We start from the raw sequence: 26,717 nt of genomic DNA, 5'->3' as shown, positions 1-26,717 counted from the left end.
ATATTTATTTCTCTAGAAAGAATAAAGCGATTATTACGAAACTTGGAGGGTTTGTTAAATATGAATCAAAGTATACTTAGGTATAATTTCTATGTTAGTATATGCAAGGGGACAAGATCTTGGGGTGTAAAATAAACGAGATGGAGAAAAACCGAGTGCATATTTGAATTCAGCGCAAAAAGTTCCTTTAAGAACAGGTATTTCCTTTTATGTAACAAAACCTTTGTTAACTAGTGTTATCAACCTCAGCAAAGATCCTGATATAAAAGATTATGTAATTTCAAGAAAGGGAAGGTCCGAGAGATACGGAAGTTGATGCAGTTTAGGTAGTTCATGGGGTTGGATCAGTATCTCTATCTATCGTCATCATGGACATAACAACTCCTATCAAGTTTAACACCGCCGAAACAATGTGTGTTCGGCATAACCACTATATGACTAGTAATGGACTACTAGTCATCAATACTCTGTCTCCGAGGTAACAATTCGCCACCAACAAGAACTATATCAGCGTCGGAGCTGAGCAGTAATCAAAAACATGGAAATTGAAGTTTCATCCTCGTCAGAACATACCAGGTATGTGTCAGAGAAATCTGTTTGTGCTAGGCTTACCAAATGCATAAGATAATTCATTCACAGACACATAAATTCACATTAAAAATTAACTCTATTAAAGCTCTTTTTAAGTTTGATATATGAGATTTAATTATTGTACCTCTCGCTATACCCCCCAAATTAGAACCTAGAATTAGAAGAATCTGATATATCAACATTAGGTTTATGGCAAATGACATAGGCCCTAAGGTTGAGTGATAATTTTTTATGTAATACACATTTTAAGTATTTTAATCAAGTCATTGTGTAGTTGCCTTGCATCACATAAGATTGTCTTCCTCACATATATCGTTCCATATTTACGTTTAAAACGTTTAAATAAAAAACTAAACTGTCTTTGCAGTATAAAGAACTCGTAAAGTAGAATATTTTGATTACAGTTTTAAATTTAAGGGGTTATAGTAGAACTAACTTGGGTGTATTAAGCAATCTAAAGGTGAAGTGTTTAAATATTTAATCTGCGAATACACGTTTTTCGTAGTGACAGTTCAAGAAGGTAAAAACTGGGGCGGGGGTGGGGCAGCCAAAGCCCAGACTACGATATGTAAATCATGAGTACAATTTTTCATGGGTCCTGCAGAAGTTTCCAACATTAGCTCACTCCCGATACTTATTATGGGTACGTTGGACGTTGACATTGTAGATTCATATATTGTTTTACACATTGCATAACAGAAAAACCGCAATTAAAAATGTATCCAATGTTTCAAAAATTTTACGCTAACTATAAAGTTTCAAAAAAATATAAATAAAGCTCTAATTATTTTTGCTGCTCAAGAAACTGAGACCTAGGCCCCTAGGCTAGATCCACCACTGTTTATAATCCGTTTCAGTCTGTGAGTAACGCTAATTCGTAATAGTACACAGTCAAGCTACTCGATGTCGCTACTTGTATTACCTGCCTGATCTCAATAGATATTGCTAGTGTGCAGGGTATTCTCAAATATGAAACTATTGTGACGATTAGTTAAAACGTAGAAGCCGCATTGTTTCAATGTAAATTATTTAAAAATGGATAGTTGATTATACTGAACATGAAAATGCTTTTGGTGTTTATTATTCAAACAAATAACAAATGAGAACTGTTAATCAAACAGTATTAACCTATAGAGCGTATAGAGGGCGCGGCATTAGTCTTTACAGAATCTGTGTCCATTAGCTCCGAATGGTCTTTGCATTTAAATGAGGCACGAGGTCCTTTCACGCTTCGCCACCATCTCTGTATCTGTATCATGGACTGCCATACTTCGTACCGAGATGCCAGATCAGTCCGCTCATGCAAGGTTAAACATTGCTCCATGGTACGCCACTGACACCTGCAATGACACAAATTACATAACATGTAATAAATTCTGCTAGTGTAAGAACTAATTCTTTTTTGTTTCACGAAAACTGATTACGTATTAAGAAAGTTATAAACAATTTTCAATACGAAGTTAATTCCCACCAACCTTCTAGTTAAATAGTTGTTATACAGTAATTCTTAAAAGTCCTTACACTTTAAAAGTATACGAATCTTTGAATTATGCTTCTTGTTATGAAAGATCTAATATTTCTTCTAATTTTCATAAATATATTTTTGCCATTTGTGACATTTTCCTCTCCCCCAGATCCGATCAACTTCAAACTACTATATTTGTTTCCTATATTATTGTAAATCAGCCCAATGGAACGTATTTCATTATTATAAACTATACCTTATATTTAAATTTATTACGGTACAGCTTTGCGCTGCCCGGTACGCACCATCCTTAACCGGCTACCGCAGAGAACTCTCTACTCTTCGTCCCCAAATAATACAGCTTTGCACTATATTACTTGTGGGTTCAGAAAGTTCGTCCCCGCGACAATCGTTCAAGGAAGGCACAATACACCTTACCGTAATGGTCCAGATTCGGACGGAATCATCTGAGAGGAGACCCAAGGCGCGTTATAGAAAATAGATGAGAGCATCACCTACTTTCGTAGATTGATCACAAGTAATTTATAACCACGTTCTCACCTCGTCATGCAATCTGAAAAAAGAGAAAACAAACAGAACTAAATATTTCAGTGCCGTTTATTATAAATGGATAAACGTACCTGTAACAAAGTAAGTTTTTTACATTTCATTGCCCCAATTACGTAGCAAATTCGTAGATATGCTTTAAAATTGCTCACAAGAACAGTCTAGTCCATGATGGCACGCCTCAGTTTGTGATCACATTTTTAAGTTAATGCACAAAGAATCCGACGAATCTTCTCGAAGAAATTGTCCTTTCTTCCAGTTCAAAGAATTTACTACACGTACTTCCAGGGAGAACATATAGACCGCATTATGTTGCGATTTCTATTGAAGAAAATGACTTATTCGGAAATTTCTCGTGTCAGGCCATAATCAGATGTCCATTAACTTCAGGTACACCTTGTCGAGTTCTTTGTTTCACTTATAGTCTTGATCACACCCTTTTTTGTTATAAAGTACTACTTGGGGCTGATTTACGTTAATGAAAGCTTACGTAAAATTCACTACAACACTTATATTAGTAATACGATTTTAGTTGTTCATTTATATGCTTTTATGGATATTGATGTCTCTCTTAAAGTATATCATTATTTATATATTTTCAAAAGTACGTTGGAGTCAAGACTCAACTCTGTTTTAGAATTTTGTTAAGTCATCGTTCGTACACACACACTTACACCAAAACCCAACTATTTCGTCTCAATTCTCCTTTCTTTCCTTTTCCTTTTCTTCTACTCTGTCTTTTAACACCACCAGGCGGCAGCACCATCAACGGAAACCATACACCACACAAAGTGTACAAATTCAGATGAACGTCACATAATGCACTAACGCAGAATTTGCGTTTAAGCCAAAAAAACATCAAACAAAAATTTGGTACAGTTACAAATTCAGATAGTTTCTTTAACTTCACTGGTCTACTCCCAACATTTCGTATAATAAATATAAGAATTATATTCAACACATTTACTTTTATGCGTACAAATACCCATTCTTCTATATGAAATGAATTCTTACATAACTTTCGTTTCTCCCATCTGATTCCTACAATTGAGGACCTACATCCCAAGTACATTTTGTCCTATTATTATTATTATTATTATTATTATTATTATTATTATTATTATTATTATTATTATTATTATTATTATTATTATTATTATTATTATTTATATCTCGGCATCTATATTATGAGGGTTATTCACTTGTGTAATATTAAGTGTAAGTTCAACTCAAAATCTTGTTTTAATACAAAACAATTTCAGCTGAGTAGAATATAGTCTCAAGTTAAAACACTTAGGATGTTATTCCATTAAATTGAGAGATTTAGGACGTTTTTGCATTTAGGCGAATCACACACCTGCTGCTATGGAGAACTTTAATCACAGGAAAATTTTAATCGGCTGTAGTTCTTTATTTGACCTTACCGTTAGTTGCAACTATACGATATTTGATCTGTGTTTGTTTACCACACGTGCATCCCTAAATCCGGCCCTATATATACTACTTCCATCCAAACAGATACATTTGATATTATAATATCTTTTGTAACTCCTGAAAATAAATATTCCGGTTGGACTTGCAACGTTTTTCAATTGAGATCTTCAATTCAGAACTACATATCGTTCTTATAATCTCTTATATCCTATGTTTACTTACATATCGTATGTCTTAGTTTTTCTACCTTCTATTACACATTCCATTTATTATTTTATAACTTTACCCATCATTTTAGAATTTCCATAATGTTGACTCATACACATTCATACATTACTATCGATATATAGTTACAAGATATATTTGGTCTAGGAATTAATTCGTGCGGTTTTACAAAAGATGGCGTAACTAGCTTATTGTCCCATAGTTTCGTTGATCCAAACATTCGTTGAAAACTACTGTCATTGAGTATCTTGTTTAGTATATGTCAGTTGCTTGAAGCGGAAACAACAACATTTTTTCTTCAACTGAAAATGGCGCATTTTGTGCCTGATAAAGTGTTTTTGCGGGGAGTTATTCTTCATTGCTTTAACATGAAGAAAAGTGCTACCGCAAGTCATCATATTTTAGTGGAAGTGTTTGGTGACCATGCTCTAGCTGAGCGAACGTGTCAGAAGTGGTTTGCACGGTTTAAAGGTGGTGATTTCAGCTTGGAAGACCAAAAGCAATTTGGACAGCCAAAAGAATTTGAAGATGAAGAATTGAGAGCATTGCTTGATCAGGATTCGTGTCAAACGCAGGACGAACTTGCAGAAGTATTTGGAGTTGAGCAAACAACAGTTTCCAAACGTCTCAAAGCCATAGGAATGATTCAAAAGATGTCTTATTGGGTTTCACATGAATTGAAAAGAAAGACGTTGAAAGAAGAAAAACCGTTTGTGAATTGCTGCTTCAAAGACAGAAAAGGAAGGGATTTTTGCATCGAATTGTAACTGGTGATGAGAAGTGGATTCATTACGAGAATCCTAAACGAAAAAAGGCCTGGGTGAAGCAAGGTGAACCAGGTCCTTCACAACCGAAACGAGATATTCATTGTGCAAAGGTTATGCTGTATATATGGTGGGATTTGAAACGTGTGGTGTACTATGAACTTCTGAAACTTGGTGAAACTATTAATGGACACCGCTATCGACAACAATTAATGCGTTTGAAGCAAGCTCTGGCCTGAAAACGACCAGAATGGAATAACAGGCATAATAAACTTATTTATCAAGATGATAACGCTCGATCACATGTCGCAAAACCGGTCAAAACCTATTTGGAAAATGCCGGATGGAAAGTGTTACTCCACCCGCCATATTCACCAGACACTGCTCCGTCTGACTACTACTTGATCGATTGCATGAATAACGATTTGATTGGACAGCGGTTCACTTCTTCAGAAAATATCGAAAAATGGATCTTTGATTAGATTGCGTCAAAAGATGAGGAATTCTTTCGACATGGAATCCGTAAATTGCCTGAAAGATGGGAGAAAGTAGTGGCTAGCGATGGACAATATTTTTGTTAACGTATTCATTTACTTTGTTTTTGAAATAAAGCTTCAATTTTTATTAAAAACCGCACGAATTAATTCCTAGACCAAATATGTATATAACAAGAATGGCTTAGTGAACACTCACTGTGATATTCCTCCCATATTTGATTATTCCTTGAATAACATGTGTTACAAAAGTCCAGTAGGCCTATACTCTGGCCTTCTGCTGCCATCTACTTTCTGACTGCCTTCATCTTCGATAAATCTTATTTATGGAATTATTTAAATAGGTGGGGGACAATTACTTCCTATGGCACATGAAAGGGTTAATATGAAGAAAAATATACTAAATTAGCAATTAAGATGTTAGGAATGTTATAATAATTGGAAAGTATTATTATTATTATTGTAATTATTAGAAACTATTGTAAATAAAATGGAAAATTTATTTTTTTATTCGTTCAATCTAATGTTTTCCAGATGGTGTTTTATCCATGGGCTTATACCAACGTCCCACCTCCAGATGTTGACGAATTGGTAAGTTTTTCAGTTTTACTATTGTGCTGTGGAAAGAAAAGCTTTTGGCCAAGTTTTCAGTATGGAGTTCAAAAATATAGCTTTTACATAAAAATAAATGCAGGTTGTTTCGTGAATAAACGGAGAAAGTAACCATATATGTTTAAGACAGCAATACAAGAAAACAGTTTGCAAATTTAGTCGCAAACACCTAATTACAAAGATGGAGACAATTTAAGGTAATTAGTGGAATTGATTGTAGTGTTGCTCCACTGAATAAAACAACCGAAATAGGGTCTAGGTCAAAACCCCCACACTCAAAAAATGTCAAAACGCCCACACGATCGGTCATAACTCCCACACAAATGGACAAATCCCCCAAACGCACGAACGGTCAAAACCCCCACAGCCAAAACCCCCACACTCAAGAAATGTCAAAACGCCCACACGATCGGCCATAATTCCCACACAAATGGACAAATCTCCCAAACGCACGAACGGTCAAAACCCCCACAGCCAAAACCCCCACACTCAAGAAATGTCAAAATGCCCACACGATCGGTCATAATTCCCACACAAATGGACAAATCTCCCAAACGCACGAACGGTCAAAACCCCCACAGCCAAAACCCCCACACTCAAGAAATGTCAAAACGCCCACACGATCGGTCAAAACGCCCACACGATCGGTCAAAACTCCCACACAAATGGACAAAACTCCCACACATAGCAACGGTCACAATCCCCACATAAATGGACAAAACCCCCACACAAATGGACAAAACTCCCACACGCAGGAAATTGTCACAACTGCCACACAAATGGACAAAACTCCCACACAATCGGACAAATCCCCCACACTCTGAAAATACCGTGATTGCACGTCTTTGTTGCGGCTCTTTACGACGCCCACTTTAGTGTTTCTGTCATTACAAAACAGTGCAAGAAGAATAGTTGTAACATCAGTTTAAGTGGAATAAAAAATGTTATTAAAAAGTACACGGGCAAGACACACAACCAGGATCATTTCAGAGTGTGGGAGATTTGACCGATTGTGTGGGGGTTTTGTCCATTTGTGTGGCAGTTGTGACAATTTCTGCATGTGGGAGTTCCGTCCATTTGTGTGGGGGTTTTGTCCATTTATGCGGGGATTGTGACCGTTGCTATGTGTGGCTGTTTTGTTCATTTGTGTGGTAGTTATGACCAATGGAGGTTATGACCGATTACCAGTGTGGGGGTTTTGGCTGTGGGGGTTATGACCGTTCGTGTATTTGGGAGATTTGTCCATTTGTGTGGGGGTTATGACCGAACGTGTGGGCGTTTTGACATTTCTTGAGTGTGGGGGTTTTGGCTGTGGGAGTTATGACCGTTCGTGAGTTTGGGAGATTTGTCCATTTGTGTGGGGGTTATGACCGTTTGTGTGGGCGTTTTGACATTTCTTGAGTGTGGGTGTTTAGGCTGTGGGGGTTTTGACCGATTCCCCCGAAATAAACGTGTTCTGAATTTTAAAAAAGCTGGTACTTAGTCGGGAACGTCTAATTACTTAGATAAAGTCAATTTAAGGTATCTACCTACGAGTAGTTCCATTAATTATGTTAAATTGGCCCCTATTCTGTAGTTAGGTATTTCTGACCAATCACTTAGATATTTTCTTCCTTGTAGTAAGGTTCTGTATGCATATGTCAAGTTTGTTAGTTGTTTTGTTCAGTGTAGCCACTCTAGGATCAATTCACCGTACTAATTAACTTAAATTGACCCCATCTCTGTAACTAGATCCTTCCGATCAAAGTCACAGATAGATTTTTGTCTTGTATCGATGTCCTGAATAAGAATGTGAAGTTTGTCCGTTTATTCCTGGAACACAGTGTATGCGTATATAAACATACCATATAAATAAAATTAAACCCAGTGAATTCATAGTTGTCTTCTAACACACACACATACACACACACACACACACACACACACACACATATATATATATATATATATATATATATATATATATATATATATATATATATATATATGGATAAATTGTTTAAATAAATCTCGAGTAAGCATTTGTATTTAACAGAAACAAAATATAAAAATTAAATTAAAGTCTTTCAAGTTTACTAGTATAGAAGTAACGAACCTTGATGTCTCTTTCAATATGTACACAAATAATAACTTTAATACTTATTCAGTGATTCTATTGTTTATATAGACCTTTTGATCATAAAATTAATCCACGGAGCAAAAGTTGTAGCTCGTTAGATTGCAGTAGAAAATTTTATCTGACTTGTGTTTATATTAATATGTTTTAAAGTTGGTTATGATTTCCTTATGGAGAGTGTAGTATTGTGTTCTGGAATTTCAATTTCGTGTTATTTTCTTCCTTGTGTTAGAAGAATGAATTACACCTACGCACATCTGAATAGTTACAAAAAAAAAATCGTAGTTGAATAGACACGTAAGAAGAGGTAGTTGTATACTGAAAAATTCCTTTTCTAAAGCGTGTTTTCTGTGAGTATGGTTGATATATCATTGAATATGATAAATATTTATTTATTTATTTATTTGTCATCACCACAACAGGCATAAGCCCAATTATACTGTTAGCGTATTACAAAATAAATGTACAATAGTTTCCTTAAATGTATTATAGTTGATATTATAAATGTCTATTTCTTTGTGTTCGACATGTATTTTGTTATAAGAAGAGCATATTCTCCAAATAGGTGATTTCAATAATACGTTGGTCCTTGCTTTCTTTGCAATAGAACAGGCCAGAGTTGTCAGCACGACTTTTAAGTGTCGTGACGTGAAAATTTAGTATCGATATGATATCCGTACAGTTAAACTAGTTTTCTACTATTTTATGGAGAAAAATCAGATTTATCACATTTCGCCTCTATTCAAGTGTAGGGATACAGAAGTTGTGTATTAATGTTAGATAATTTTCATAAGATGGATAGATTCCAGTTCTCTTATATGCCAAGTAATTTAGACTCGACTTTTTCCAGTCGGTGTCGGTATTGCTATTGCAATAAGTTCCAGATCACAGCAGGATATTCCAGTTTTGATTGGACATAGGAATAATACATTTTTGTTATTGTGGTAATGTTTTAAACTCCTTTCCAGTTCTAATTATGAACCCTAACATCTTGAGAGATTCGTTAACTATGTTATCTATATGGTTATTAAGCGTCAGTTTCGTATCAAATATAACTCCAAGATCTTTGATTGAATTTAATCTATTTAGTCAGATTTGATTCATTGAATAATTAAACTCTACTTGATTTTTATTTTTAGTAATCGATAGAATACTACATTTGTTTATGTTTGCACTAAGTTTGTTAGGAGAACACCAGTTAGCAATATTTTATATGTTACGTTGTAACTTGAGATAATCATAGTACAGTAATGTGATTAAATATGATTGAAAAAGGCATTTTTCTAAGTGCACATAGTCTATGGACATAAACGTTTTGCTAGATTTTTTAAAACAAATATTATACATATATCGATTAAAAGTGAGTGAAACTGAAATGAAAGAAGTAATGATCATTAACTAGAAGTGTCAAAATTTGGATAAATTTCTAATTGTGCTTTCTAGAGCCTACTAAAGTGAGGATGCTGAACTCAATGAACCTTCTTTTAGACATATTCATCCAAAGGTCACAAAAGAAATGACCTCAAAGCTGAGTTCTTTGAACTGGCTGGTTTCATCTATTACGACTTCTACCAATAGTAAAAGTACCCATGTTTCAGTAGGTTTCTAAACGCGCTTTCTATCCTAACTTAAGATTTTTATACTTTTTATTCAGGATCCCGACTTCAATAGAACTATTTTTAAACAAATTCGTCTATGTAGTCACGAGAAATATTGTCTCAAATTTGAGATATTTATATTTATTTATATTCTAAATTTTAAATGAAATGCAATATTTTAGTTTAACGTTCCATGATTATGCCCTTTAGGCTAAAGGAGGTGGATAATAAGGGCGAGTGAATGATGATGGAAGTATTAGTGGAATGAGTATGTGGGAGAAAACGGGAGAACCCCGAGGAGCCCCATGGATACGATCTAGTCCACCACAAACTTACATGGCCGGGGATTGAACCAAGGACCCCATGGACTAGAGAGAAGGGATCTACACTGAGCCACCGTGTCTCCCATATTCCAAATCTTAGATCACTTTTCTAGGCACACTATGGACGCGAAAAATAGTTAAATCGGATTCAGGATTCTCAAACTAATATAAAAACTGCAATACTTAGATACACATCTAACCGTGAACACTTTTACCATTGGCATAAATGACTCCAAAGACCCCATCTTTGCCGTCATTATTCTCCTCACCCTATAGAGGGTTATGATAAAAGAAATTAGTTTCATTGAATTTAACATTCCCAAATTAGTGTGAAAGAAGGAATTAGAGATTTATCGAAGCGCGGCCATCTTATATTAGTGGCATGAGCTCTCTCTGTTTTAACTTTCCATGATTATGCACCGACGTTAAGGAGGACGGCGATGATATAATGAATGAAATGGTGGAATGAAGCAAGTGGTAGAAACGGGAAAACCGCCAGTAAAACCCATACACACTGTGTTTCCTTACTACAAAGCTTGAATCGGACCCGAGACCTAACACACCAAAGGTGAGCATTTTACCACTGATTAACTTCGTCTCTCCGAATAAAAATGAAAGATACTGTGGAACAAAAGTCTATTGATTCCAGTGTAACAGCGCTTTAATACACATAATGTAGGATATAAGTTTCCTAGTTTAAGTGATATCTGATGACAGATACAAAAGTCAGCATTATTTCGTCTGGTTCTGAAATGAATATCGAAAAATCATGACTTAGTATTTTGATACGAAGCTTCGGTGTATGATGCACTTTCCTGTCCCGAGTATAGTCCAGATGATAGATACTGGAAATAAGTCCATATGAAATCGTGACACACTAAAATTCATAGTAATAAAGTAATAGTATAAAAAAAGGCATTGAATCCTACCCCACTATGTTAACATATGTATAAACATTTGAACGATTAAAATATTCCATGAGGAGTGTGCATTAGTACCAATGATGTTTGGACATATTTTCAGGAATTTTTAGAAACGGATTCAATTGAACGGCTAGTGAAAACATGACACAATCACGTTTTCTAACTTTGGAGTAAACTGCAAAAGAGATTCAGCTTCTAATGTGTTCAATTCGTGACACATACTAAACAAGATTTCCCTGCAAGCACATTTCCGAAATTAAACTACCTACGTACTGTTCTATTGTTCGATCCTAACGCATCCCATCTAATCAATAAATAAGCTGAAGAGTTGTATAAAAATAAAATAAAAACTTTTACAACGTTTGTGTTTCTTTGTTATTTTTGGCGGTGTCCTAGAACTATTATTAGATGGGTCTGGCACGCCTGCATCGCAACGGGCTGCTAGGAATCAGTGAAACTAGATAGCGACACTCTTGCAGGTTTGCATCAACGTGGAGCATTGTAGTGTCATTAGATTTCTGTCAGTTGAAGGGTTGAAACAAATCGAAATTCACCGTCGGATGGCTGTGCAATTTGGTGAAAGTTGTTTGAGTCTAACACAAGTGTACAAGTAGGCAGATAAGTCCAAAGAGTGTGTGACAAGTGTTGAAGATTCGCCATGCCCAGAACGCTCTGTCTGTGCGTAACCGCCTGAAAACGAATCTAATGATTTGATGCATATGCAGATAACATAAGAGGACCACATTACTCACTTCATTAAATGCGTTGAGAAATGATGGTCATTTATTCCAGAAGTTAAGGGTCAGTGATGACACTAATATTTTTAGAGGTGAATCGAACATAAAATATGTTGAAATTTGAGGAACAGCAACGCTTCATCAAGTTGTCGAAAGTATACTTACGCAAGTGTAAATCTTAATGAATTTAACATCTTCGCTGGCCTCCAAGGTCCCGCCAGACCTTCTTGTATAACTTGGTACGTAAAAAGTGTAAAAGAGATTATCACTAATCAACGATTTATGAGTCCTAAGATCGCATTCGCGTTGTGATGCAGATAATTGATGAGTATATAATGAAATATGTCTAGTTAAGCGGATGTATTTATTTATGTATTTAGTCTTATTTTACATGGCGAAGTTAAGGCTAATCATGCATTGTCTCCCACTTGACTATGCAAACATGAAGGTTAATATGATAATATCAAGTATTTATACAATAATAGTTGAAAAAGCACACATTGAAATTTCAAAAATTACAGTCACACACACACACACAACTTGCATCAAGTTATGTTAACTACTGTTATAATGAACATACACAGTTACATTACATTTGTGTTAAATTAGATCTTGTTTTGGCACTTTATGTATAACAAGTGAAAGTTATTCAAAGGATTTCCAATTGCCCTTCACATATTGGTTGATTTCCACTACCATGGTGTGTTCTGGAACCACGACACTGTTATATGGTCCTTCACCACAATAGATCCTTTATGAAATCAATAAATCTAAATTATCAGTTTGAAAGAAAAATGAAAAATATTTCAGGTTAACTTCCCACGTTTATACCCTTTATGCTAAGGGAGACGATGATTAAGGTAAGTGAATGAGGATGGAAGAATTCGTGGAATGAAAAAGTGGGAGGAAACGGAAGTAGGTCGAGAAAACCTACGGACACGATGTTGCCCACCATTAGCTTATTTAGTCGGGGATCGAACAAGGCACCCCACGCACCAGAGATAAGCATTCTACCTCTGAGCCACCATGCCCCTCTCAATTTTTTATTTTTTATTTATTTAAAGAAGAAAATTAATATATTGGATGTATCCAATATATTAAAGAATATACATAAACATATTAAATTATAAAATAACAATATACAAAATATTAATGAAATAAAATAAAAGAATAAGAAAAAAATAACTGCTACAGAAATTAACAAGTAAATTTTCTACTTATAAGTGCTATTACTTCTCTAAAGGAAATCGGACTTCCTAGATTCCCTTTATTAGTAGAGTTTAACGTACCCGGTATTCAGAGATGGCAGGACTTCGGACTTCCAGAAGTCATGTCTATCTCCCAGTGTCAGGTAACTTAATGCAATGCACTTATTTCTTTATATTGCGAATTTTTTGTATTTTTTATGCAAAGAATAAAAAAAGATAGAAAATGGCTCACATAAGCAAATGCTTGTGTGTGACCCTGATTCTCGTGTTTTGTTTATTTTCTTATCGTAACATATGAGGATTATTCTTACTTTTAGCTAACAATAGTTTTTTAAAACACTTTTTAATTCTTCTAACCACTGTAAAATTAACTTTTTATATGTTTTGAAATTACTTTCATCTTTGATTCGGAGTGGGAGTTCATTATAGATCTTCGGAGCTCTGTAATATGTTTGGTATTGAGTTATATATTTACTCGTTGCTGTAATTTCTAAATTTTTGTTTGTCACATTTCTGGTTATATACGTATGTTTTATTACTTCCCATTTGTTTCTGTTCTTTTTAACATATATTAATAACTTCTACAAATATAATTTTGAAAGTGGTAATACTGAGAATTGGTCATAGAGTATTTCTAAATATTTATACGAAAAATTATATATATATTTATATCTGATTTTCTTGTTCTCATGCAGTATACGTACAAAATTAATAGCGTTGTGAATTGCTTGGTCATTAAACATTGACCGAAGCTTGTTCTTTTACATCAAGTACGGCATGATATAACTTCTTCCATCTTGAGTATAAGATTTCTGCCCAGAGTTCGTACTTGTTTATTAAATTAAAAAATTAAAATAAGTCCTAACAGTTTCAACAATGTAACGTCGGATGAAGATAAAGTTACGTTATTAAAACTGTTACGAGTTTTTCTACCTTTAAATTTAATAAATAAGTACAAGCTCTGGTCACAAAAAATATTAATTATTTAATCAAGTGTTAATACATTTACTTGGAGGGTGTTAATATTTTTTTTCTCGTATAACAAGCTTCCTTACCATGGTTCTGAAGTTTATATTTTGTTCGATTATTTATTCTCTGTTTCTTTCTCTTTTTCTTTGTTTCACAGTCTGCCCTTGCAAATGAAGTAGGAGAAGCTATTAACAATGCAAGCTCCGTCAGGTATGACGTTGGAACTCCACCAGAACTTTTGTGTAAGTACGCTGTTATTTAAGTTTCTCATGATGTACCTAAAATCCACAAAGTTTCCGTACCCTAAAGTAATAGATATGGGGACATGTGTTTGAACTGCAATGTTTCGAGGAGAATCTACGAATACATGTTCCATTAAAGAGAATCATAACTACTTCTTGGTACGTGTTAAACATGTTTCACTTAATAAGTGCCTAATTATATTGAATTCTAAAGTAAGACGTATGGAACCTAAACTTTTGTCTCAACATGCATTTCCACTGACAATGGGTTTCCTTATGTAGACGTTTTATTTCTCATAATATAAAATCTGAGTATTATGATATACATTATTTGCAGACGTTGCTTCTGGTGGAACCTATGATTGGGCGAAAGGTGTCGCTGGTATCAAGTACTCCTACACCATAGAAGTCACAGGCTACGGGTATGGCTTCCACTTGCCAACAGAATTGATCGAACAGGCAGCTTCCGAAGTTTATGAAGGAGTTAAAGTGTTCGGAAACTTTTTGATCCAAAACAATCGTAAATAGAGATGTTGAACAAATTGGACATTATAGATTCTTTACAATTTGTAATAGAAATGTAAATAAAAATTTTAATCTGAAGTAAGGTAATGCAATATTTCGTAATTTGAAGTTTTAATTTATATCCCAATACACGTTTAATGTTCACCATTGTGAACTAATCTATACCACGCGAAGGTCAGTATCTTCTACTGTAAAATACGTTTATCTGATATTGTTGTGTTTAAATACGTAACCATATTGTAAAGACATACCATTAGATTATATACACAGGATAAATATACAGGATGTTTCAAAACAACACTGAATACGTATGGGAGGTGATTCCTGACACAAAGATAGACAAAATGTATAGACCAATCTGGGTACACAAATGCTTCCTTTCTGAGTTATAGGTTGCCGAAAACATGAAAAATGAACTTTAAAGGTCCATAGCTCCAATTCTATAGGACCTATCGTAGGCGGGTCGAAACTTTATTTAGGAACTAGTGTGTGACCTATCCAAAAATCTATGTTTCAGAATCTTAAGGTTGGGAACAGGCATATAATTTGAAGTACTCACTAACTACCTCTATATAAATTGTTGTGGAAGAACCGCGATATTTGAATAGGGCACATATTAGTTCCTAAGTGAAGTCTTGACCCGACTATGGTAGGCCCCATAGTATTGGAGCTATGGACCTTAGAAGTCCAGCCTACAACTCCGAAATGACGGATTTCTGCACCCAGGTTGGTATATACATTTTGTCTTATTTTGATGCCAGGAATCACCTCCCAAACGTTGTCGATGTTTTGAAACACCCTGTATATTGAACTGAGTGCAAATTTAAGGAACACAAAAAGCAGGCTCCGTTTGTTAGATTATTGTTCTCCTTGTACTCCGAAAGTGTACTGTCGGTGGACATACGATTGGCCTGCTGGAGAATCAATGTCTAAATTTATGCAGCGTCTAATAAAATAGATAAGAGGGAAATGGAAAGCTTTTCATATATAACTTGCTAAACATAAAGCTAAGAACATATATATTTCTACTAATATAAATCTATCATAAAATTGAATAAATCTGAAATTAGTTACACCATGTAAAGTTGATTAGACACTGTTTATTAGAGTAAAGGTCCATTCTCTCTTTAAAAAATGCATTTCGCTAGTTTGTCATGTTCGTATAAACTGTTCGCGTGATTCCAACTAAATAACAGAGAGAATCAGGACCATTGTCCCACGTTTAGAAAAGAAGAAGAAACAAAATCTCGAGTAGCACGTGCTACAGAGAACGAATAACCATAAAACGCATTCGCTCATAGAATTCAATGAAGAGAAAGGCAATTAAAGATAGACAATAATACGAACACGTAATTGTTAGTATTATATAATCTACAGGAGCTTTCATAGATTTCGCTGTTTTCTTGGCATCCGTAGCAACTTCTGCACATTGATACGTGGATAGTCATCAGTTTTGTATGAGCCAATTATGCAAAAATAATTTCTCTTAATCAATACAGAAAACCTTGTTTTCAAAATATTGATCATTTTCTCACCCTCGGTTTTGTAAACCTACCTATTTTTGTTTTGTGTATTAACACACCTCAGACTTGTTCCACTACTTCACATCTCAGATGATAACTAGTCATAAAGCATTCCTTGAATTTCAATGGGAGATTCGTACTGATAGAAAAATTGAAACTATTCCTGTTGCCTATTTATGTGGATGCTGTTTAATTGTTTTATGCCTGAGAAATTCCATTTGAAGCTATAGTGACTCAGGACTTTTCCAAGATGAGAAAGTTCTTTTACCACAAAAATATCCATCAGAGTTTGCCATTTCCTTCAAACAAGTACGTATCCCTATTGGGGCAATCCAAATGAAATCGATCAATGATGGTTGCTGACAAAATTTAGTTTTTTAATGTTTTTTAACCTAAGTTTGTACCACATTTATAGCACATTTATAGCCAACAAGAGATGGTCTCTGACGTTTCTTACCACATGCGATAGGACATTGCAGCCCCTACTTTGATACCAGTATTACCAACCACGACCACTCTATCTTATACCATTAATTAAATTGCCACTACAATTGCACCGAAAAAAAAAAACCTTGACACGCGAGCAGTGGCAATGTCACTGCGAGCTGTCAGAGACGTTCTCTTACTGGACGCACTATAGGGATTGAAAACGGGCATTCATTTATTTTTTAGCCGCGCAGGTTTTGTCGTACCGGCCATTTTGTATAGGCACCTGAGCACATATTGAACTTTTTAGTGCATTCCGTTAAATGCTGTAACTTCTTAGATTTTAAATATAATGAGTTTAAACCAAAACCATATGAAAGATAATGGAATTTACAATATTCTATGTTTTGTGCACATTGAGACGTACTTCAGAACGTCGAGAAATGAAGCTCTGAACATTGAGGTTAGAAACCTAGAAATTGAAATTTTGGAATATACATTTTGAATAGAAACAAATGAGACTCACCTTCAATTCTTTGTCTACATAGAGACTAGATAATAGACAACGTTCTAAATAAGTTTCAGATCTGAGAACCTTATACTGCGAATTTTCGAAAATCGTGTATTTTCACCATCAAATATCTCAGGAAGAACAGAAGTGAAAAATTCCAAATTTGCACAAAATAGGCGATAGTTGTGCAGTAATAAGTGAGTAAAATTGCATTACTGAGACTCGAGCAATTTCTGAGTTATAAGGGTTTTCTTCACTGGGAGTTAATATCATGAAGCGCCATTGGAGTGAATATAAACTTTGTAGCAAAAGTCAAAATACCACAAAAGTAATGTTAAATGTGCTTAAAGTAAAGTGTGCCTAATTTATGAATCATATCTTGTACAAAAAACGAAAGACGAAAGTCGTCTCTTATTTCTTTTCTGCCTAAGCGCTGCTGTTAAGATATCAGTGAGGTAAATGGTTAACTATTTGTGTACAGAGTTTAGCACTGATATTGAAATTACGACCTGTAGGAATTGTGAACTCTGTAGGTGTGAGTTTCTGGTAAACTTTAATGATTGACACCCACAGTTTGCCATTCGCACATAGTTTAGAAGAGGTTCTTGGGCAATGGGGATGAAAAAAGTGATCAGAAAGATCGTTATTTACCTGACGATCCCCAGAACAGGTGCAAATGACAACATGCTATGTTCTGAAGTATTGCAGTACTGCAGTGAGTAAATTCATCTGATTGTGAGTATTCATAACATCTGATTTGTGTTTTCGTCAGAGGTACAAATCTACGATATCATCTGGTATTAATAATTCTTATGCAAGTAGCAAATTTTTAATTTCTTGCTGTTTGACTACACTTCTTGTGATGAAACATACATAAATTGTATGCCTGAGATACTATATCAACACAAAACCTGCACATCTGTTCAGTTTTTAAAATCGTGAATTTCATATCACTGCAACAACTTATAATTCAGAAACCACTCAAGTCTCAGTGATGTAATTTTACTCACTTGTTACTGCACAACTATCGTCTATTTTGTACAAATTTTGGAATTTTTTACTTCTGTCCTCCCTGAGATAGGCCTATTTGATGGTGAATATACACGATTTTCGAAAATTCGCAAAGTTTAAAAATTTCCAAAAAATCAAGTATAAGGTTCTCAGATCTCAAGCTTGTTTGGGACGTTATTTACTATCTAGTTTCTTTATAGACAAAGAATTGAAGATGAGTCTTATTAATTTCGTTCCAAAATGTACATTCCAAAATGACCATTTCTAGGTTTCCAACCTCAATGTTAAGAGCTTCTTTTTTCAACGTTCTGAAGTACGTCTAAATGTGCACAGAACACAGAATGTTGTCCATTCCATTATCTTTCATATGGTTTTAGTTTGAATTCATTATCTTTAAAACCTAAAAAGTTACAGTGTTTAACGGAATCCTCTGAAAAGTGCAAAATACGCTCAGGAGCCTATACAAAATGGCCCCCACAAACAAACCTCCGCGGCTAAAAAATAAATGAATACCCGTTTTCAACCCCCTGAATGTGGTACAATCTTAGGTTTAAAAAATCAAAAATAAATAAATTTTGTCAGCAACCTTTAATCGATCGATTGCATTTGGATTAACCCTATTACTCCTGTAATGACAGTATACAAGTTAAAAAAGACAAACATTAAAAGATATTTAAAAATTGAGGAAACGCCGCAGAACGGACAGCTGCCGTTAGTAATTAACTAAAACATATTTATATTGTAAATAATTAAATTGATTGACTGGTTGAATAGTTTATCGTACCTTTCAGCAGCAAGGTTATATGAGACATATCTATCTGAACGTAGAATCTTAATATGAGCTCCCATCGGGAATCGAATCTAGATTTGGGCTTGGTGGCTCAGTGGTAGAGCTTTCACCTTTCGTGCATGGAGTCCTTCTTTCGATCCCAGATAGCGCAAAGTGAGCTTTGTGGTGGACATTCACCGTGTGCGTGAGTTTTCTCGATGTTATCCTGTTTCCTCCCACTTTCTTCATTCCACCATTTCATTAATTTCTCATAATCACCGACTCCTTTAGCCTATCCGTCATAATCTTGGGACGTAAAACTGAAATATTTAATTTCGAATCCGGGTTTTCCGCACAAACACGAATATGTTAACCAAACATTCACAAAGGAACTCTATAACTGAAATGTCAAAAAAGAGCAATAATTATGTCATTCACTATATCTCCGAAACTGTTCAGGTGTAAGAACTTTGAAAATAACATTGACATGTTGAATACTGTTACAATAAATTAAATGGTTATAGCGCTTTACTGTTCACATCGCGATAAGAACCATAGTAGAAATCAAACCTGGATACGTCTTCCACGACATGGTTATCCCCATTGGTTTTCCGAAGATTCTCTTTCGACTGAATGGAGTGCGACGGACTAATTTCTTTCAACAGCGCTGGTTTAGAAAAAAAAATACTCTTGGCGCAAGTCTTTCCCGAATAAAGAACTTTCGTATTTTACAAGACATAAAATTCAAAAATTAATCACAGAAAAGTCGGATTGACTACTTTCAGTTGTTCATTTCAATCACATCCACAACTATTCAAATTTGATTCAGCTTCCCAACCAAGGGCTAATTTTAATTTATCATTCCTAGAAAGGAGGTTTACTCATTATGTAATTCTGCACAAAATAATACACAATAGAATAGTCTGTATTGACTTGTTAGAAAAAATCAATTTTAGAATGCCTCATCCAAACATGCAAGATCGAAATGACGTTCTGTTCTTTTGCAGTAAAGCTAAAACAACTATCTTAAAGAAGTCTCCTACATGACTGATGTGTGCTACTTACAAAAGGGTTCACTATTTTGGATTGACAATAGATAATCTTCAATGACATGTGAATAAATTAAAAATACAACTCGACAAATTGTATATATATATATATATATATATATATATATATATATATATATATATATATATGTGTGTGTGTGTGTGGGTGGGTGGGTGGGTGTTATAATCAATATCTCGCTTGTATCTTATATACTAATGACATATACAAATGGAATGGATAATATTGTGTTACCTTCTTGTATTAATTAGATAATAATATGAATATTGTTACTGTAACCTATAATACTGTAATTGGGTAGAATCCTGTTTTGTTCTTCTTTAAATAAATGAAAGTAATGTAGATACAAAAAGTAACTGTTCGAACTCTCCACAACGAACAATCTTGTGAATTTTATTTGTAACGAAAAATCAACGAAGCTTTACTACACGTGTATGAAATATACGATTGAAATAACAACCATAAGCAAAAGAACTAGGAGGGCATGAATCGTTCTGATTTGCGGACATGGACAGAATTGTTATTGATAGCAGAAGTAGTAATGGCGACCCAGCCAGGATCTATCTTACGTAACGTTATAGTAGCAGCACGTTCAACGTCCATTAAATTATATTGTATGATTCCAGCTTTTGAATAGCTCCTGTAATTTAGGTATCAACTTTTGCAGGTTATGAATATATTTTTCATAATTACTGGTAAATTACTGATGAAGAATGCCGCTTGTAAGTGTACATTACCCTTCTTGGGACTATGCTACCTCACTTAATAACTTATTTTAAATCTTACCATATCTTACAATCTTTACTGATTTGACTTATAAAAACAAACTACTGATCTCAGGCAACTTTGAAGACTTTTAGAGGATTTTACACATTAGTGAATAAGTATCATTGATTCTTATATCTCGATACACAAGAATCTGATTTACGTGTGTATATGTAGTCTCTTTTTCCACACACATCAAAAGACATAGTTCATATTATCTGGACTAACAAAATAGCATAGCGTTTTCCCGTGTTAACGTAAACAATAACAACATAATTACTGTTTTGACGACTAAAACTAACAATAAATGGAAGAATAGTAACCTTAGTAACAAAATTAGAACTTTACATAAGTATCACATTGAAAATGTTGACGGGTGAATCCGGAATGTGTATGTTTTTTTTAGAACTTCTATTTTATACACTCATCTTGGAGCCGAAAATTAGAGAACAGAGCATACCTTCGTAACATTTGCCAGACAGTGGCTATTTATGGCAACATTGGATATTACGGTACATCTCTGAATTTATACGTATATTTTATCCACCATTAAGTATCCATATTGGAAGAATCAACTTTGATGGACAAATGATTTTCATCAGGGGATTTCCCAATGAATCAGCGTGGCCTCGTATTATATGTTATTTGGAGATCACTCCAAATTTGAAGTAAAACAAGATATTGGAACTGCTTTTCCTGAGGCTTGACAGTGCTAATTTGAATTCCGTGAGGAGATTATGTTACAACTAACATACAACTAACATACAACTAACATACTTACATACAACTAACTAGTTCTGTGATGTATGGAATTCGAAGGTTCAATGCCTCGTTTACAAGAGTTCTTCATTGACTAATAGACCCAGTTTCTATGTTGTACTAGTATTTCTGTGAGATACACCTTAATATTGTTGTTCCCCTATGGCTAGTTGTTTCTAATGGCCATTTTCTATTGGATTTCGAGATAAACTATACTGAACTATCCCTTACAAGTAGTTTAACTATAGTTTAATTTCACAAAATTTATTACACAAAATTATAAAAACATTTTGTTATAAAGTGTCAGATCATATTAGCAGGAAACTTAACATAAGTAAATTAACTTTACCTGACATAACTAATGGTTAAACTTGTCAAAAAATCCACAAGAACATATGTTATTGTTTTTTGTGACAAAAGTAAATAAATCATAATCTAATCCGTGGGATAATGTACCTACTTATCCCATTACAACGCTTAGGTAACAATCTTAAGCTTGGTCATGTCAACTGTAACAATGAAGAGCACCAGACATTTTCGGACGAACATATGGTTACAGATACCAATTAGTGATGGGCAGTGGGAATATTCCCGGTCGGAAGGAAAATAAAAATGGGAATATTCCCGGGTTTTTCCCTGGCACGTAAATTTCCGGAAAGGAATTTATATCCATTTCTTTGTTTTATTTTCTAAATTATAAGAACTATGTGACGAATTACTTTATTTTCGTTTATTATCCTTTACTTCTAGGTTTTAAATAATTTGGAGGTTAAAAATTGAAATTCGTTGACTGTACTTTATATAACTAATTAATTATATGATTTTTAAATTTCCGTTTCCATTTGCACTAGAAAGTAGGAAGGTTCTAAATTATAAATGATCAAAAGAAACCAGTTTGTAATCTAGAAAGTCTGTAGTGGTAGAGGTGAAGTACTATCAATACACCCCGAACCACCGTCAGTAATAGATGTCGGTCTATCTGCTGTGTCTGGTCTGAATTTTGTTCTGAGAAAGAATCAGATATTGAATAAACAAATCTCTGTAATCGTAAATACATATTCTTTTAAAATGTAATGTCTACATATCAAACTTATGGTTGCTTCTCAGGCGGTTTTATTAGTACCGGTGTTTCCGTACCTGTGTTAATTAGGATTTGTTTGCTTCGTTTTACGTGTGTATTCAAGTACCAAGCTTTGTTGACGAATTTTTGTAACACCGTGTATATTCAAAATAGCATATCTTCTTAAATTAGAGATTTAATAGTACACAGTAAGAACACAGTAACAAAACACAGTGTACCTAAAATCAACATTCTGTATATATGCCATCCCATACACTGGCAACCTTACGATTTTTCGATAGACTACGTATATTTTCCGGCAGATAGCAACCTAATTTGTCTAACATTTAATATGATTATAATATTAGTAGTATTGTCAAGTTTAGAAAATCCACTTACATATAAATTTAAACTGTTTAGTGGTGTAAAGGTATGCAGATATTCTATATTAAATGTTTTTCCTACATATTTACTCGCATAAAACATACTATAAGTAAGCATACATTTATTTGTAGTCTCTAAATAGCATAAAATAATAATAAAATAACATAATACAGTTCAGAATATATATTATAAATAATCCTATGGCAACGACAGTAATAAGTATACTGTGATAAAACTAATTCTAGTTTTAAATCATAATATAGTAATAGAATGCAATTTTATTTGTGTTTGTACATAAATTCCTGGAATATTCCCAATTTTGGGGAATCTTCTCGGTAATATTCCCAGGAAATATTCCCAAAAAATATTTTCCCTGGAATTTATCCATCACTAATAGCAATCTAGTATTCGTCTGCTGGAACAGAAAAGATTCCATAGAAAATCTATTCTTCATGCTGGAGTGCAAGATTGAAACGAAGCGAGAAAATTGCTTGTTCACCTCACTGGCTCGATTATTCCATATCATTTACTACGTAGTGAATTTTTAGAAAGAAACTGCACCAATTTTTTCACTTAAAGTTTCGTGGCTTTCACCTCTTAGATGTATATTTTTAAAATTTAGAATTGTTTAATTTGCAATATAGGTTATCATCTTTCATACTATTGATTAATTCTTTTAAAAATGTTCTGATGGCAATGCAATATATCCGTCAAATTATACACTTCACTCGGTGCATTTAATTGAAAGAATACAATTGACACTATTAAATTATCAGACCGATAAGGAAAAAAAACAAGACTGCTAATCAAAATGGCATAACATTTTTATATTCATTGTTCAAATAACAAGTAACTTTGAACTAACCAAAACACTTTTTTTATTAGGATAACTATTTCAAAATGGTTTTTGCTTGTACAAAAAAGGTAAAATATGAAATTTACCTTTTTCAGAAATTTTTCAAAAATCTCAGTTTAGTTAATAGAGTTTATTTTAAGATATATAAATGCTTTAAGAAAAACTATGTGAAAAAATGTAAAACGTTAAATAAAATTTTAAAAGTATTGAATTTATTTTGGTAATGAAGTTTAAAAGGCTGGACTCTCGATGGACATTAAACATTTTCAAAGAAAGGTCCTTGGGCTGTTTATATTTCTGAATATATTTTGAAGTTGTTTCCAGCAACCACCTGAAACGAGTAGAAAAATTGTACTGTTATTTAGGGTTTATTATTGTTAAAATTAGCAGTCAATAATAACATTTGTCGAAAAGTCAGTAGCACTGACATAAAATCCATCAGAAATAATTAGCGTCTGCTACTTATAAGCTTTAATAATTTAAGCCTTTAGTTATGAAGTTAGATGAGCGTTCATAGCACAATAGAATCAAGCAAAGTTGTAGAGAAAAAGAAAGGAAGTTTGTATGGTATGGATGAGTACGTGCAGAAGTTAACATTGTTTTTGGATCAATATATTTCAATCAAAATTTTTCTTGTAGGCCTTTTATCTGGAGAACTACATACAGTGTAGCCAAACCCAAACTGTCACTTAACTCAGTATGGTGTGCTTTTTCCGTAGAAAATACGGAAACTGGATTTACGGGTCGTTTAAAAATATTGTGGCCCTTGTTCCAAAAGCTAATTATTGCACAAGATCGCAATCTTTTGATCTATTTTTTTCCTTCTGCGCATGACTGTTTTAAGCTTTGAATGGACTCTTTTAAGCTCTGGATAGAAATCTTAAATATGAAATATGTTCAAAATAACCAAAAACTGGTCTTCCTTCCCCTATGCGCTGAGCACATCATAGCAAACAAAAATGGAAGTTTTCTTGTAGTAGAATTACTATGATTGTTAAAGAAAGGTGATTAAACGTGACATATAGATGCTTACGTGGTGACGCGACGTATCGATAAGCCATCTACATGCAAAAAGAAGGCTCTAGTTCGATTGGGGAAGGAATTTACTATCTTCCTCTATTCTAGTGCAAATGCGATGACTTAGAGGGCCACCCTAATGAAATGGTTACTTGAGGAAACCTGTGAGGAGGGATAAAAGCGACTGCTGAAAAATCTCCTCCTGTTATTGCAGGGGTCATGAAACTATAAATCAATGTCCTTATATCACTCATGAGCCACAATAGCCTATCCAAAATACCATTACCTTATTTGGTACCTTTATGGATACACCACGCGTTAATAGAACACAGTGATTACAGTCAAATAAGACATAGTCGATGCATTTGCAATCACATTTACTCATGGGCAGTGTAAATAGGTTTCCGTAAGAAAATTTCCCTCGACTGGCTCAAAATTTTCCCTTTTCGTATCAAATTTTCCCTAGTTTGTTGAGTGTCCAATTCTTATAACAGAAAAGAAGTGTCTATCACATTTGTTTATTCCTTCTACTTATTATCTTTAATTTTTTCTTCACTTTTTACCAAAAAAAAAGAAACACGGAAACATACCCAACCAACAAAAGGTGTAAATTATGCTATTTGAACACACACACACACACAATTGATATGGTATTGTTTTATTTCTGAAGAACAAAGAAAATTTTAAACATTTATATTAGTCAATCAGTCATCGCAAGAATCTCTCTGGACTTTCACGTTTTGTCGAAAATTCCCTTTTTCCTTTTTTGATAAATTTACCTACGAAATTTCCCTCAAATTACGAACACTGCTCGTGGGTTCCTGACTAATCGTACACTGCCAACACTTGTTTTTTCACCAATCCACTACCTTGTTCCCTCCCCCCCTGTTTTGTTCACTGTTTCCTTTCTTGCTTCTCTGAGTGTAAAAGCCCATTCCATTGATCGGCGAAATGGAACTGACTGATTTACATCAAAGGCAAAACAATTACTTGTTCTCCATCTCTTTTGAGCGTATAGCCTTTTTTAGTTTATTTATTTGTTTATTACTTTTACCCCTTACGCTAAAATAGATGAGCGATTAATGAAAGTATAATCATTGGTGGGATAGGAATGCAGGAGGAAACAAAAGAACGTCGAGCTATTCTGTGATATGGTTGAGCTAAGATCTCATTACAATATCAGGTGGGTTATTTCATATTGGGCGTGATGTCCGGGGGAATAAAATTAGTCCCATATTTTCTATTATTGTTCTCTCCTTATTACAGTCGGAAGAAACATAAATCACTGTTCCTTCAGCTCAGCTGTAAATGTTAATCTCTGCCGTTTTAAGATCAACTTGTACAGTACGACATATAATACATAGACACTGTTGATAGTAATAGTGATAAGTTACAGCTTAAAAGAATGACAAATAGTCAGCGGCACAAATCTGTCTTCAACATTGGGGGGGTGTAAGACCGTTCCGATAAGATATATTTTAAGGATGTTCAAAATATTTATGAAGTTGAAAAACAATGTTGTAGAGGATCAGGGGAGCAGAGTTGTCTTCAGCATTAAGAGGCGAGCAAATTTGAGGCTTATTGTCGGGGGAGAATCATGTTACGGTAGATGAACCTGATTTCTGAGGTGAATCTGTTGTATATTAAATACCAGGCGATGTATCCCCAAAAAGATACTTTTCAAGGCGGATTATTGGGGGGAGTTCCCCAGTTCCAATATTGTGGAACATGTCCCCACATTTGCTCTGGATTTGTGCTCATATCTGCAGCTGAGA

The 26,717-nt window shown here is 34.3% G+C and overlaps 1 protein-coding gene across 1 annotated transcript in view; it reads left to right on the top strand.

The window, feature by feature from the left end:
* The window catches only part of LOC145678906 (carboxypeptidase B-like), a 41,067-nt gene extending 26,186 nt beyond the window's left edge, over positions 1-14,881 (top strand). Inside the window, exons 8-10 of the mRNA XM_081749513.1 lie at positions 6,075-6,131; positions 14,184-14,268; positions 14,606-14,881. Coding sequence (XP_081605639.1) covers positions 6,075-6,131; positions 14,184-14,268; positions 14,606-14,796 — 333 coding nt within the window. The 3' untranslated portion in view covers positions 14,797-14,881. The remainder of the gene's footprint in view (positions 1-6,074; positions 6,132-14,183; positions 14,269-14,605) is intronic.
* Positions 14,882-26,717: the final 11,836 nt, after the last annotated feature.

The sequence above is a fragment of the Thermobia domestica genome, chromosome 2 (genome assembly GCF_964235325.1).
Source record: "Thermobia domestica chromosome 2, izTheDome1.hap1.1, whole genome shotgun sequence".
NCBI classification, from domain to species: Eukaryota; Metazoa; Arthropoda; class Insecta; order Zygentoma; family Lepismatidae; genus Thermobia; species Thermobia domestica.
Note: the sequence above shows the minus strand (reverse complement) of the source record. Positions and strands in the feature narration are given on the sequence as shown.